Genomic DNA, 13,163 nt, shown 5'->3' on the forward strand with positions numbered 1-13,163 from the left:
TGAGGCAACAAAGGAATATTTAAGGAAAGAAAAGATAGTAGGTGGTATATAATACGTGGGTCCAAAAAGAAAAGACAGGAGGGCAGTGCCAGAACATGTGAAGAAAAGTGCCACACAAACCAGGTGGGACTTAACTGACCAACAGACTTGATGGTAAAGCCCATGAGATGGTGCTTATAGGGAGCAGGATAAAATCTGTGTAGGATTCTGAACTGGGTGTGCTGATAGTTGGGATTTCTAAAGCAAAAACTTCCATTGGAGAAAAGAGTGTCTTATAAGAGGGTCAAAGAGAGAGGAGCAAGGCCTCTGAACCAGAGAGAAATCACGGGTAGAGGTTTTGTTAAGATGCTTTACAAAGTGAAGAGTAGGGGCAGACACAGGGATTTTTTTTGAGGAAAGAAAGAACAAAATAGAGAGTAGAATGAATGGTTTGGTAGAGGAGTGATTAGAGAAATTACACATGTTCTAAGTAATGATTAGATCTGGAGGTAGGAAAAGAAAGCAAAACAAGGGAAATTAAAATGAGCTTGTAAAAACTGGAACATCATGTCCTGAACTATTAAACAAATCCCCCAGCACAATGATTCCCATATATTGCCAAGGAGATAGTCAGGGCTGGCCACCTACTGAGTTTTCTCTGGAAACTTTCCTTGCCCCGAGACAGCACGATTATAAAATGTGCTGGTGCAGGGATCAGCACCAATGTCCTACATTGATTGATTAAAAGCCAGAAGTGTACATGGCCATCATCATCAAGTTCTTCCAAGAGAACCCTAAATACAAAGAGGACTGTTACATTTATGTTAGGTAGAATGCCCAGAGGGGACTGGGTGGTCCCGTGGCCTGGAACCCCTGCAGATTTAATTTTTTCTCTCCAGCCGTCTGGAGTTTGTTTTTTTTTTTGTTTTGCTTTTTCTGTCCTCCCTGGCCATCGGACCTTACTCTTATTCTATGTTAATTAGTGTTGTCTTATTGTAATTCTTATATTGTTTTTATTTCTCTTTTCTTCATCATGTAAAGCACTTTGAGCTTTGTATGAAAATGTGCTATATAAATAAATGTTGTTGTTGTTGTAGAGTGGCAACTAAAGAGAAAAATAAATAATCCAGAGTGCAAGTGACCAACGCTACTTTCTACTAACCCCACAAGTACAGAGCACACCAACTAATACAAGATGATAAGTGTAATAAAATTATTATTGTAACTTTCATTTCTTATATAACACCCACTCTTCAATGCACCAACATTGATGGATCATAAAATAAGACAATCCACTGAAAAAAAAAACAAAAAACATACAAACAACAATTATTTTAACTGAAAGGAAAAGTTCATTAAAAGTCTTTCCATAGGATCACACTTCTTTTTTAACGTTTGATATTGTGAGGGTTACACAGAGCCATACCTCGATATAGAGAACTTCCTTTTACAGACTTGTCAGGCCCTCTCCCAGGTAAAACATGAAGCAGAAAATATCCTTTAGGTCAGTGATGGCGAACCATTTAGAAACCAAGTGCCCAAACTGCAATCCAAAACCCACTTATTTATCGCAAAGTGCCAACATGGCAATTTAACCTGAATACCACCTAAAACTGAACACCAGCATAACCAAGGAGCTGGTGGTGGATTTTAGGAGGACCAGGCCCCTCATGGACCCCGTGATCATCAGAGGTGAGTGTGTGCAGAGGGTGCAGACCTATAAATACCTGGGAGTGCAGCTGGATGATAAATTGGACTGAACTGCCAATACTGATGCTCTGTCTGTCTATCTATCTACTGAGCTTTTAGTTTAGAAAAGCCACTCATACATTAACATCTTTTGTCTTAAAAGAAAAACATAATAACAGAGCTTTCAATGATACAAACAACTTTTTGTTGAAAGGTAAAAGTTTGCATTCGGTATGCTTTTGAACAATTAATGTGCTTTTTGCTGTTGTATGCATGCTGATAATTTGTCTAACCTTGGCTCATACTTTGTAAGTTTGAGAGCAACACATGCAGCACTCAGGTCACCTGTTAGTCTGTTTCTGGTGTCAGATTTGATTTAATTCAAAGCTGAAAACAGCTGCGCACAAGCATAAGATGTTCCAAACAAAGTAAGGAAAGCAATCTCAAGTGCCTTGATTGACTTAAGATTATTTGGCAGAGAATTCCACACTTTAAGGATTTCATTTTCATAACTAACTGTGCTGTCCTTTGTCATCCCTTCGATCCTCTCAAGTGTTTCACGCAGGTCTTCCCTATTAAGCTCCGCCCCCAAAGCTTCCATTATATATTATGGGGTCGTGGATCAGGTGTGGCGATTAGCAACTCCGGCAATAATTACAGATGCGGACGACTCCTCACCTGTGCGCTTAAGCGAGGACTGCCCGCATCACAAAGCTCCCGGAAACCGCTCCGGCCACTCTACCATAACCCCCTTTAAGCCACGAGTGCGGCAATTATCTGTTAAAACTGGCCTTTTCAATTTTGAGCTGTGGACCCGCTATACCACATCCCCTCCAACCCCACCACGGGAATCACAGACTCAAAAGGCTGCAGTCCGTGCCGCACCCTCAAGCAGCATGTGTACCGCCCGCCTTACCCCAGACAGGAGAAGAAGGAAGCGCTCCCATTGGGCTGCTGGGCAGAGCGGCGGGTGATGTGAGAAAAGTCCTCCGGCCCGGCCCCACATTCCTCTGGCTTTATAGTAACGAACTCTGTGCTCGGGCAACGGCGCGCATGCCCCCTGAGAGGGCTCTGAGTGCCCCCTTTGGCACGCGTGCCATAGGTTCGCCACCACTGCTTTAGGTCTATTTGTCGTCCATGCATGATTTCTCCCGTAGAGGTCGCAGTTTCCCAGCAAATTTTGCAATATTCCTCCAGCACTGTTCCTTGACTTTTTTTTCTCTTTTCCTTCTTGGTCACTGCACCATCACCCTTTTTATATAGTCAGCCCCTCCCCTGTTAGATTCTATTGGCCCTCCAAGTCAGGTGCTCCTTGTTAGGTAATACCTTGATTCCTAATACGTGTGCTGTAAAAGCTGTAATCCAGTAAGATCATGATATTGTTATCCAAATTAGTTGAGATGAAAATGCTGTACCAGTGGTCTTGGATGAGATTGATCTTTGACTGGTAAAAAAAAAAAAAAAATCAAAACAAAACCAAAAAAAAAACGTCCTTTCCTCCTTCAACCCCAGCACACTCTTACTGCCTAATGAGAATTGTGTCAATGTTAGTTTTTAGGTCATTATAATATCTCTCTGTGAAACACCAGATTGTAATTTGTCTGTGATATCCAAAACACCCGTGTTCATTATTCATCATTGCTGCATTGTTCTTTTCTAAGTGAGCCTGATTATTAACTATATGACCTATAGATTATACACATAGTTGGACCAACGACAATGAACATGCAGAATTTTGTTAACATAGGCTCTTCTGTTTTATACATTATTGATGAATAAATAAACCGCTTATGAATTTATTTCTATTGACTATGAAGAGTTACGGCATCCATAAAATGAAATTAATGACATCCATTCCTAATATCAACCTGTTTGAAAGAGAAATGCAGTTTTATGTTAAAGTTATGCAAAATATTAACAATAGGAAAGGTAAAATAGCCAATGGCAGTAGTTTATGTTTATGCAAATTAATCAAGTTCCCCATATTTTATCGTCCTGGGTATGACGTTATTCTGCATCCAGCCCTGGAAGCAGGTCTTCCAACTTGGGGGAAAACTTGGGGGTTGGTGGCAGGACTGGCACTCCAGCCAACGCAAAACAAAACACAAACACTATTCCAGTGTGGTGCTGAGGTATCACCTGCTGCATTCGGGTCCCAATCCAGGTGGCATGTTCTGTGGTGGGTGTGGCAACGCGATATCAGTGCAAGCACTCAACCTCCTCCATATTGTATTGTTTGCAATATTTTGTATTGTCAATTGTTTATTGTTATCTATATTTCTTTTGGTTTTGGTTATCGATAAGTTGATTTACGCTGTGGCGAACACTTCTTCCATTTTAAAACACTGCTCAATCTGCACAGAGGATGTGTTATTTTGTGACATAACTCGATTTTCCCCTTACATCACGATTGTACTGACATTGAGATTGGCTTTTTGAAAGAACCCAGTTGATGAATTCTATGACATCTTCAAAGATGATCATTTTAACTCTTATTTAAGGAAAATAGCTTGGTGTTCCACTATAATCAACGTATTGTAGTCAAATATTTTTATTCTATGTTGTTGAGATGAGTACTGAAGCGTATCAGCCTAACATCCAGATCATTCTGAATGTGGGGTGTGAGTTTCGTTATCAGTATCAGAGGGCAGAGAGTTCAATATACGATATTAGTCAGTCGTTAGTTGATTCAAATGCTTGCTATATGTTATCTGTTAGGCTAAAAGGAGCAAGTTGTAAGTCGAGAACAAAAAGTTAAGTTTCTGAAAGATTAAAGCATTGTGCGACGCTACCTGCTGTAAACTGAGGATAAAAAGAACTCAGGAGCAGGGTTTTAGCTCGGAGCACAACGCTCTACCCCTGGAGCTTCACACCACCGGGCACGCTGAAAGGAAAGCTCCCTTGCGTCATCCCAGCCACTGTCCGGAGACGCGCAGCAAAGGTAACAATCTGTGACGCAGGCAGGACCGCGCGAAAATAATACACATGCGCAATACAACTGGCGGTGGGTGTGCACGGTGTCCAATAAGAGGCCAAATACTGCAAAACATGTTTGTGTTTAGCTTTCAGGAACGACCTCTCTCTTTTCTATTGGTTTATGAACCCACACGACCGCCCCTTCAGGTTCATTGCCTCTTTATTATTGGCTCATACTCCCACAAGACCGCCTCAATCTAGGCGTTTCTGTTTAGGTACGCTCTGGATTTGCACGTTGCAATTCGATCCATCTTGAAGTACCTCTTAATCGTATCCCGCATGCAGACTCAAGATGTCAGCACTGGTATGTTGGATGTCTGACAAACAATTCATAAAAGAACAAGAAAGTGGGACTTAGTTCGGGTAGATGCCATGGACCTGGAAGAGTCGTGTCGTGGAATTCGGGCGGTGCTCCTCAGCAACATCGAGCGAGCCGCAAAAGCCACATCCCGAATTGTCCTACACAAACTAAAGAAGAGCGAGTGTTCCTTGTACGGAGTTAAAAGCAGAGAACGCGAAAAGGAGGACATCGCTAACGCTTTTGATACCTTGAAAATGTCCAGCATAATAGAAGAAGCGGTGAAAACCACAGCGGAGATCGCGATGTCCGAGCTGGAAGAATTCGTCACGAAGCGTTTTGCAGAATTTGAAAAAGAAAAGGAAAACTTGAATCAGCAGGTGGATAAACTCACAAGCGAACTCGAGACCCTGCGAGCTGCCGTGACAGATAAAGCCTTACATGCAAACAGAGAAACCAAAGTTACTGTCGCTGAGGACGGGCAGACATTGCAGCGGCAGTCGCCGGACTCGGCGTGCGACTCCAGCCTCCAACCCATCGAATACAATCGGGACTCGAATGAGCCACACTGTCATACTGGTGCATCTTCTGAACGCTTGGGTTTATTTGACACCCTCAAAGAAATAAAGCTGGGTGTAAGGAGTGACAGGAACGGAGATTCAGGTGCGTTCGGGGGTCTGGGGTGGGAGAGAGGCAGCGACGTAGCTTCTTCTGCAAAGTTTTGGGTGCAGTGGATGTCTTTTCATCATTTTACTTAGCCCTGTTTTATTTATTTATTCCCACGATCCAAACAGGTAGTAGATTATTTGTCTACATCAAGGTTTATATGGTCATCGCCGTCGCCTGTATAAAGTACAATTTATTCTTATTTGTTCGTGCTAATAAATATGCATACATTTAATTCGATAACAGTTTCAGACATGACTGTAACTCAAAGTGTGTCACAAGTGGTAAAATAAAAAAAAAAGTGTAAAAGAGTAATAATGAAAGCATCCATAGTGTGCAAGTCTTTAAAGGATTAAGTAGTAAAAGTCATTGAGAGATTTGTTAACATATACGTGACCATACAGGAATCCTGCACCTGTTAAATGCAGTTATATTATCTTTATCAGGTAAACAGTACTAAGTAGATTCCTCTTTAGTAACACTTTGCCATCTTAGTGATATAAAATGGAAATACCAAAGAAATAAAAATATGTTGTCATTAAGATAATTGTTAATTACACCTGTTAAACTCAAATGTACTGTATTTTAAAGAAGTTAAACAAAGCGGCACCTGCAATGGCCTATTGAGTGCTGTTTCCTGCCTTATGGACAGACTGGCACCTCTGCCAGCCTGAACCTGATTAGGCAAGTTTGATAATGTTATGTGGCACTAGTGAAACACTCGGACCTCCAGTCCTAAAATAAAGGTAGTTTTTAGAACAAGCTGAACTTTTCTATGGTGGCAGCTAAGGCTGTTAAAATGCCACAATTTCAAACTTCAATATGATATTAAGAAAGCTGTTAGAATTTAATACTATTTTTGATACCCAATATGGCAGGGGTCCCCAGTTCTGGAGAGCCCCAGTGGCTGCAGGTTTCCATTCTAAACCTTTTCTTAATTAGGGACCTGTTTTTGCTGCTAATTAACTTTTTTTGAATTAATTGTAATGGACTTTTTTTTTTTTTTAATATTTGTTCCCCTGAATTTCTTCATCATTCCTCTTTATTGCTTCATTTCTTTCCTTAAATGGCACCCAAACATAAATGAAATGTGAAGTGAGTGAGTCAACGGAAGACCAACTAAGGCAGGAACTCCAACCAATTTCACTCCAACCAGTTGCTAAATTAGGCGGCGCGTCTTGTTGCTAATTAAACCCGCTCATTAATTCCATGGCTTGTTGCTGCTGTCATTGTGCAGTAGCATACATTTCCGATATTTTCTCTTTTATAAGAGTACTGTTAAAATGTTTTGGGGACCTGAGCAGATCAGCATTCCTGATCTTTCTTTATTTTCAGATATTGTATGATGGACACAGTTTGCTGGTCATGTTTTGGTTCATTTTTTATCTTTTTATTGTTTACAATGACAACAACAACTATATATTTTATATTTCTATTGCACATTTTCATACAAACAATGTAGCTGAAAGTGCTTTACATGATAAAGACAGAGAAAAAAGACAGAATAAATAAGAATTAAATTTAGGGAACACTAATTAACATAGAATAAAAGTAAGGTCCAATAGCCAGGGAGGATAGAAAAAACAAACAAAAACTCCAGACAGCTGGAGAAAAAATAAAATCTGTGGGGGTTCCAGGACCACAAGACCACCCTGACCCCTCTAGGCATACTACCTAATATAAATGATCTCAATCAGTCCTCATGGTATTCAGGGTTCTTATGGAAGAATTTGATGATGATGGTCATGTGGACTTCTGGCCTTTAATCCATCAATGTAAGGACATCATGGTGCTTTGATTAGGTGGTGGTGGAGCAGGTCGGCACCACAGAAAACTGGAAAAAGAACAGAAAAGAAAGTAGGGGTGAGTACAGATTTTGGAGCCACCATGAATAATAATGATAATTAATTGAATATCCAGAGGTTCAGGATTTAACTAAGATGAAATGATGAGTTTTCGGCAGTGTTTTAAAGTGCTCCACTGTATTAGCCTGGTGAATTTTTATTGGTCAGCTATTCCAGACTTTAGGTGCATAACAGCAGAAGGCCACTTCACCACTTCTTTTAAGTTTAGCTCTTGGAATTCTATTATAGCTGCTGTTAAAGGAAAAAAAGAAACAATTAAGGGGTCAGAGTCTTCAAGAGCAAGTCAAATAAAATCAATTCAAAAGAAGTTAATTAGGAGCAAAAACCGGTCACTAATTAAGGAAAGAGTTAGAATGAAAACTGCAACCACTGGGGCCCTCCAGGACCGGAGTTGGGAACACCTGCAATACAGCATCTATAGTAATGTATCTCAATTAAAAAATATATATATTTAAATAAATTTCAGTTCTGTATGCATTAAAGTGTTTACATCAATGGAAATGAATAATACAAAATGTAGTTATTAAATGCAAATACCTCAAGTAGAGCTGACAGAAAGAATAATAGGGACATTCAGGATGTTTGATTGTGTTGTGCACAAATTGGGGAATGCCTGGGTGAAGATTTGATCTCTGATAGAGGTGTGAGGATGAAGTGAAGCAGGGGGCCTCAGAAAGTGTGGAAGGAGGGGGTCAGCAACCACCAGTGTCTTACAGAGTTGTGCTGTTCTATACAAAGGAAATAAACCAAGAAAAACTCTATTGAAGTTTTGTGAAAATATGTTAGATGCAAAAATTCTTCAGTAGTTGTCATGGAAAGAAACTGTGACTTAATCTGACCAGTTATAGAGTTGTTTCTTTAAATTTTATGTAATATGCAGTGGGTACACTGTGTGAGAACTCGTTTTTTCATGTTTGACAGTTCTGTTCTATGTTTTCAGAAGTTCCTGAAGTCTCTTTCCGTGTAGCAGAGGGAATGGATTACTTTGGCCTGCAATTGTTGAATGTGTGCAGCATGAACATGCCAGAAGCGTCATACATTGACCTCACACATACTGAAGATGTAACCTTAGTGGATGTTTCTGACACCCAAGGGGACCATTCTCTGTTTTCCAGTGGTGGCATGGTGCAGGCCCACACCAGTGCTGACCAGGAAATCTCTGAAGTGAAACTCCATCCCACTGCGGCAAAGTGTTCATTAGATGGTTCAGGTACTCCAATTATTAATAAACAGCATCAAAATAATAATAAAAAAAGATACTTTGGTGTCAAGTGTGAGAATGTGTTTGTGAGTGTATAGTGAAATACACAAAAATGTTGTTTCTCCCAACACACGTTTATTTTTTTGATAAAGCTGTTTTAACACTAATAAAAATACATTCATATATATTGTACAATCTACTCTCTCTCTCTCTCTCTCTCTCTCTCTCTCTCTCTCTCTCTCTCTCTCTATATATATATATATATATATATATATATATATATATATATATATATATATATATATATATATATATATATATATATATATATATATAAAATCCTAAGCCTAAAAGTGCAATGGTGACATTTTTATATCAAATTTTTTGTCACGCTTTAAATCGGGCTTATTCTTTTCAGAATTTATCAAACTTTAATGTGATGTTGTTAGATATTTTTAAATTATAAACTAAAAATATCAAGAACTCACCTCTTGTGAGAAGGGACTTTGTGCCAAAAGATTTAGTCACACCCGGGGCCGGAAATAAAACACAAAGAGTAGGACAGCTGCTGTACAGGCTTTTAAATGTTCAAAGTGGCGCATGAGATGCAGCTCACCCAATCGAGCAAAGAGGAGGTAAAAACAAACAAACTATTTGTTTCTCATTGTATCACCGTTTAAGAGGGGGTTTCAGAGGAGCAAACGCGTCTCCTTGGGGTGCGTTCAGCCCCCATCTTCACAACACAAGTGGCAGAGATGTGAAGCGAGCAGGGGGATCCCCCTAGTTCAATTATGATAGTACTGCGCACTAATTGTGAACCATTGCACCTCACACTCCCACACTTGTATACAAGTCCTCAATAATTACCCCCATAATGAACACATACATACACAGACGTTAATACATACGTTTTGAAGGAATAAAAAACTGGTTGGTTAAATGTGGCCAAATTGTGTGGTATGCAAATATCTCATTCCATTTCCTCTTGTGGTAAAACAAAAAAGGAAGACAAGTTCATCTCACCCACAATGCTTTCTGTCATGTTTTGGGCAAATATGTTGTACCTACATGGGGATTTCAAGTACAAGATATTCAAATAGGGCATTTATTTTTGCATCCAATAAGTATTTAGAGTCATGAAAATCATTTTGTGCCATTTCCAATGCCATTTTTAATTTGTTTTTAGGCATGCAGCCATTTTTTAAAACCTGTTGTTTGGGTTTGACTCCCAGTTGCTCAGAAATTGCGTTGTCTGACATTAACGCAACAAATTTAAAGGTTAGTGTGTGGAGATTCATTAGAGGAAGATGAGTAACAAGCTGACAGCAAGGAGAATTGTGCCGTTCAGGAGGTTGAGGTGTTTCATGCAAAAATGGGGAATGTCTTTGTGAAGAGTTGCACTGTGATGGAGGTGTAGAGGATGAAGTGAAAGCAGGAGGCCTAACAAAGAGTGGAAGGAGGTGGATAGCAACTCTCAATGTTTTCCTTCTTTCTTGATAGAGTTTTGGAGTTATTAACTGAGGAAATAAACAACATGAACCTGTTTATCCAAATGATGTTGAAATATATGAGATGCAAAAATTCTTTAGTAGTTCTTGCAGGAGAAAAAACAAAAACTGTGATTTCACTTTTTCAGTTAAATCCTTGACAGTGGTCATGTTTAACAGTTCTGTTCTGTGTTTTTAGGAGTTTCTGAAGTCACTTTCCAAGCAGCAGAGGGTATGGATTACTTTGGCCTGCAGCTGTTGGATGTGTGCAGCATGAATGTGCCAGAAACCTCTGAAAAGGACCTCACACATACTGAAGATGTAACCTTGGATGATATTTCCGATACACAAAGGGACAATTCTCCAGTTTCCAAAAATGGTATGGTGCAGCCCCACTCCAGTTTTGATCAGGGGATCTCTGAAGTGCAACTCCATCCCACTGCTGCAGAGTGTTCATTACAAGATTTAGGTACTCAAAAAAATATAGATAAGGAACATGCGAAAAAACAATTACACCTACGTGTCGAATGTGAGAAAGAGTTTGAGTACATTTCAAACCTCAAGAAACATCGAAGAACTCACATTAAAAGGACGGAAAAAGGCCGAAAACACCAGTGTGTGGAATGTGGAAAAACGTGCAGCCGGCTTGTGAACCTTAAGCAGCACCAGAAAATTCACAGAAAATCTAAACGACTTTGATGAACACAGTTTGGAAAGTCTTGTATTCCAGATGTATGTTGAACTACAAGTAACTGCCTATGGGAGGGAAAAAGCCAGTACTGTTGGGATGGCTGCAGAATGGCTTACAACTTTTGAGAAAATGTGAAAAGTTTTTTCAGATGGCTACACAGTTTGAATTCCACCAGCAAAAAATAAATTAGTCAAAAAATAAAACAAAGACATTTCCAGATTGTAGAGCTGGCAAACCATCTCCTTGTTAAATAAGTTTGACTAAGTTGTTCTTTCACTGTATTTGGTGTCATTTCAAGTGCTAGTTTTATTGTAATAAATATGCATTGTTATTATGGCCTAGTATGGTGGGAGCTGTCTCTTTGAATTGTTCTATGGAGGACGTTGCTACACTTCCTGTCATGAAGAAGTTGATCTGTTTACTATTATTAAAACATTTTTTGTTTACAAGAAAAATTAAAATGTTAAGTGAATTGTAAAATAAAACAGGGTGTTGATTTTCTTAATGGTGTGGTAGGTTTGATTTTGGTTTGTGTCTTCTTTTTACTGTCTGCCTGTTTTTGCAGTGCCTATATGGAATTGCTTCAGGGGACTTGTGCTTCTTTTTATTCATTATATACACTGTGAGTGGAAAAAAAACACACCAAAATGTTTTTCATGACATCTTCAACAATAGTCGGCCGATTTTGATAAAATTTGGAACATTGTATAAACTTGTGTCAAAGCCTGGTCAAAGCAGTATAAGATCTTACTTATTTATAAACAACATATTACATACACTTTGTATCAAACATACAGGGTTGGGCTTCCAAGCCCTCTACCCGTGGCCCCCAATACAACCAGGGTGGTCGCCCCCTCGCGGTCTGGAGGAGGTACAAGCCCTCCTCCAGTCGTCCTGGGCATCCTGGCTGGGCTCCACCCCCAGCCGGATGCCACAGTGCCCCACTGCCAGCGAAGACATGTCGGTCCAAGCGACACATCCCGAGAGGGCAGCACGTCCCCGGAGTGGGTCCTACTACGTACCCAGGGTTCATCAGGGCACCCTGGGACACCCCATTTCGGCACCCCTTTCGAGGCCGACGCGCCCCTCTGGTCTGCGTTGCTCTCACCTCAGGGAGACAGAAGTTGGTGGGCTTACCTGTCCATCAGCCGCACTTGGCGTCTGCCTCCTGTGGGCCACTCCCTCTGGCCCAATCGGGTCGCTTCCAGGCACGAGACTGGCATTCCTTGGTCCCGCCTCTGTACAGTCATTGGCAGGCACACAAGACACACCGGCCAATCCCTTGCCTGTCAGCGGGTGGGACTTCCCCTTCTCCGGGTGCGGTGGCATGCCTTCTGGCAGCCTCGCAGCGGCTCTGATTTCGCAGCCTCCTCAGCTGCCGCCCTCGCGCTGCCGACAGCCTGTGGACCGGCCTGCTCCTGCCACGGACACGGATCGGATCGTCCCTGCCAGTGGAAAACAAGGTAAAGCCGACCCCGCAGGGCCGATTACCGCAGGGCAGGGCACTTACCTTCCGCATCCCATCATTCCGAGGCCCCTGCCTCGGTGTGGCCTTCTGCGTCGCAACGCCGCCCGGGCCGTCCTTCCCGACAGCGCGACTCTCGGAGCTCGCTGCACTCTGGCAACGCCCGGTTTCCTTCTCCGCACCCGGGGAACATGGCCATACTGCGGACCGGCGGCGATCCGGTGGTGAGTGTGTGGGTCCGCTGCTGCGCCAGGCCGTCCACAGACAAATGTTTTTTCAATGCAGGTCCCCGTCTTGCACCAGACGGAGCATCCTGCCGACTGCGCCACTGTGGAACTTGACCCGGACACAGACAAGTGGACATCGTTGTTTCTCCCAACACACGTTTATTTACACACTACACTATTTACAGTTACGTCAGTGCATGTCCAAGTGCCTCTTGTACCGATCCCCCAAAGTCCAGGCCTCACAGTCCAATTGTCTTTCTGGCCACCTCCAGTCATCTCTCCAGCTCCGTCCTTCTTCCACCCGACTTCCGCTACTGAATGAAGTTAGGCGGCCCCATATATAGCAACCTGGACGGGCTCCAGCTGCTTCCCGGCATTCCTCCGCAGACACGGCCCAGTGTGGCGGAAGTGCCGGCTGCGCACCCGGAATCCCTCCGGGTGTCCCCTGTCTTCTTCCCCCCAGCACTTCCTGGTGTGGCGGAAGTGCTGGGCTCCAGGGTTGTTCAGGCACCGGGGCGACCGTGGTCTGAAGGAGGTACAAGCCCTCCTCCAGTCGTCCTGGAGTATATATATATATATATATATATGTATATATATGTATGTATATATATATATGTGT

At 41.8% G+C, this 13,163-nt stretch overlaps 1 protein-coding gene across 1 annotated transcript; it reads left to right on the forward strand.

Annotated features, from left to right (window-relative positions):
• Positions 1-4,840: 4,840 nt before the first annotated feature.
• On the forward strand, positions 4,841-11,338 carry LOC120536873. Its single transcript, XM_039765408.1, has 3 exons — positions 4,841-5,605; positions 8,414-8,683; positions 10,361-11,338. Exons 1-3 carry the CDS (start codon positions 5,017-5,019, stop codon positions 10,858-10,860), a joined length of 1,359 nt encoding a protein of 452 aa, XP_039621342.1. The 5' UTR covers positions 4,841-5,016; the 3' UTR covers positions 10,861-11,338.
• Positions 11,339-13,163: the final 1,825 nt, after the last annotated feature.

This window comes from Polypterus senegalus, chromosome 10, assembly GCF_016835505.1.
Source record: "Polypterus senegalus isolate Bchr_013 chromosome 10, ASM1683550v1, whole genome shotgun sequence".
NCBI lineage: Eukaryota > Metazoa > Chordata > Cladistia > Polypteriformes > Polypteridae > Polypterus > Polypterus senegalus.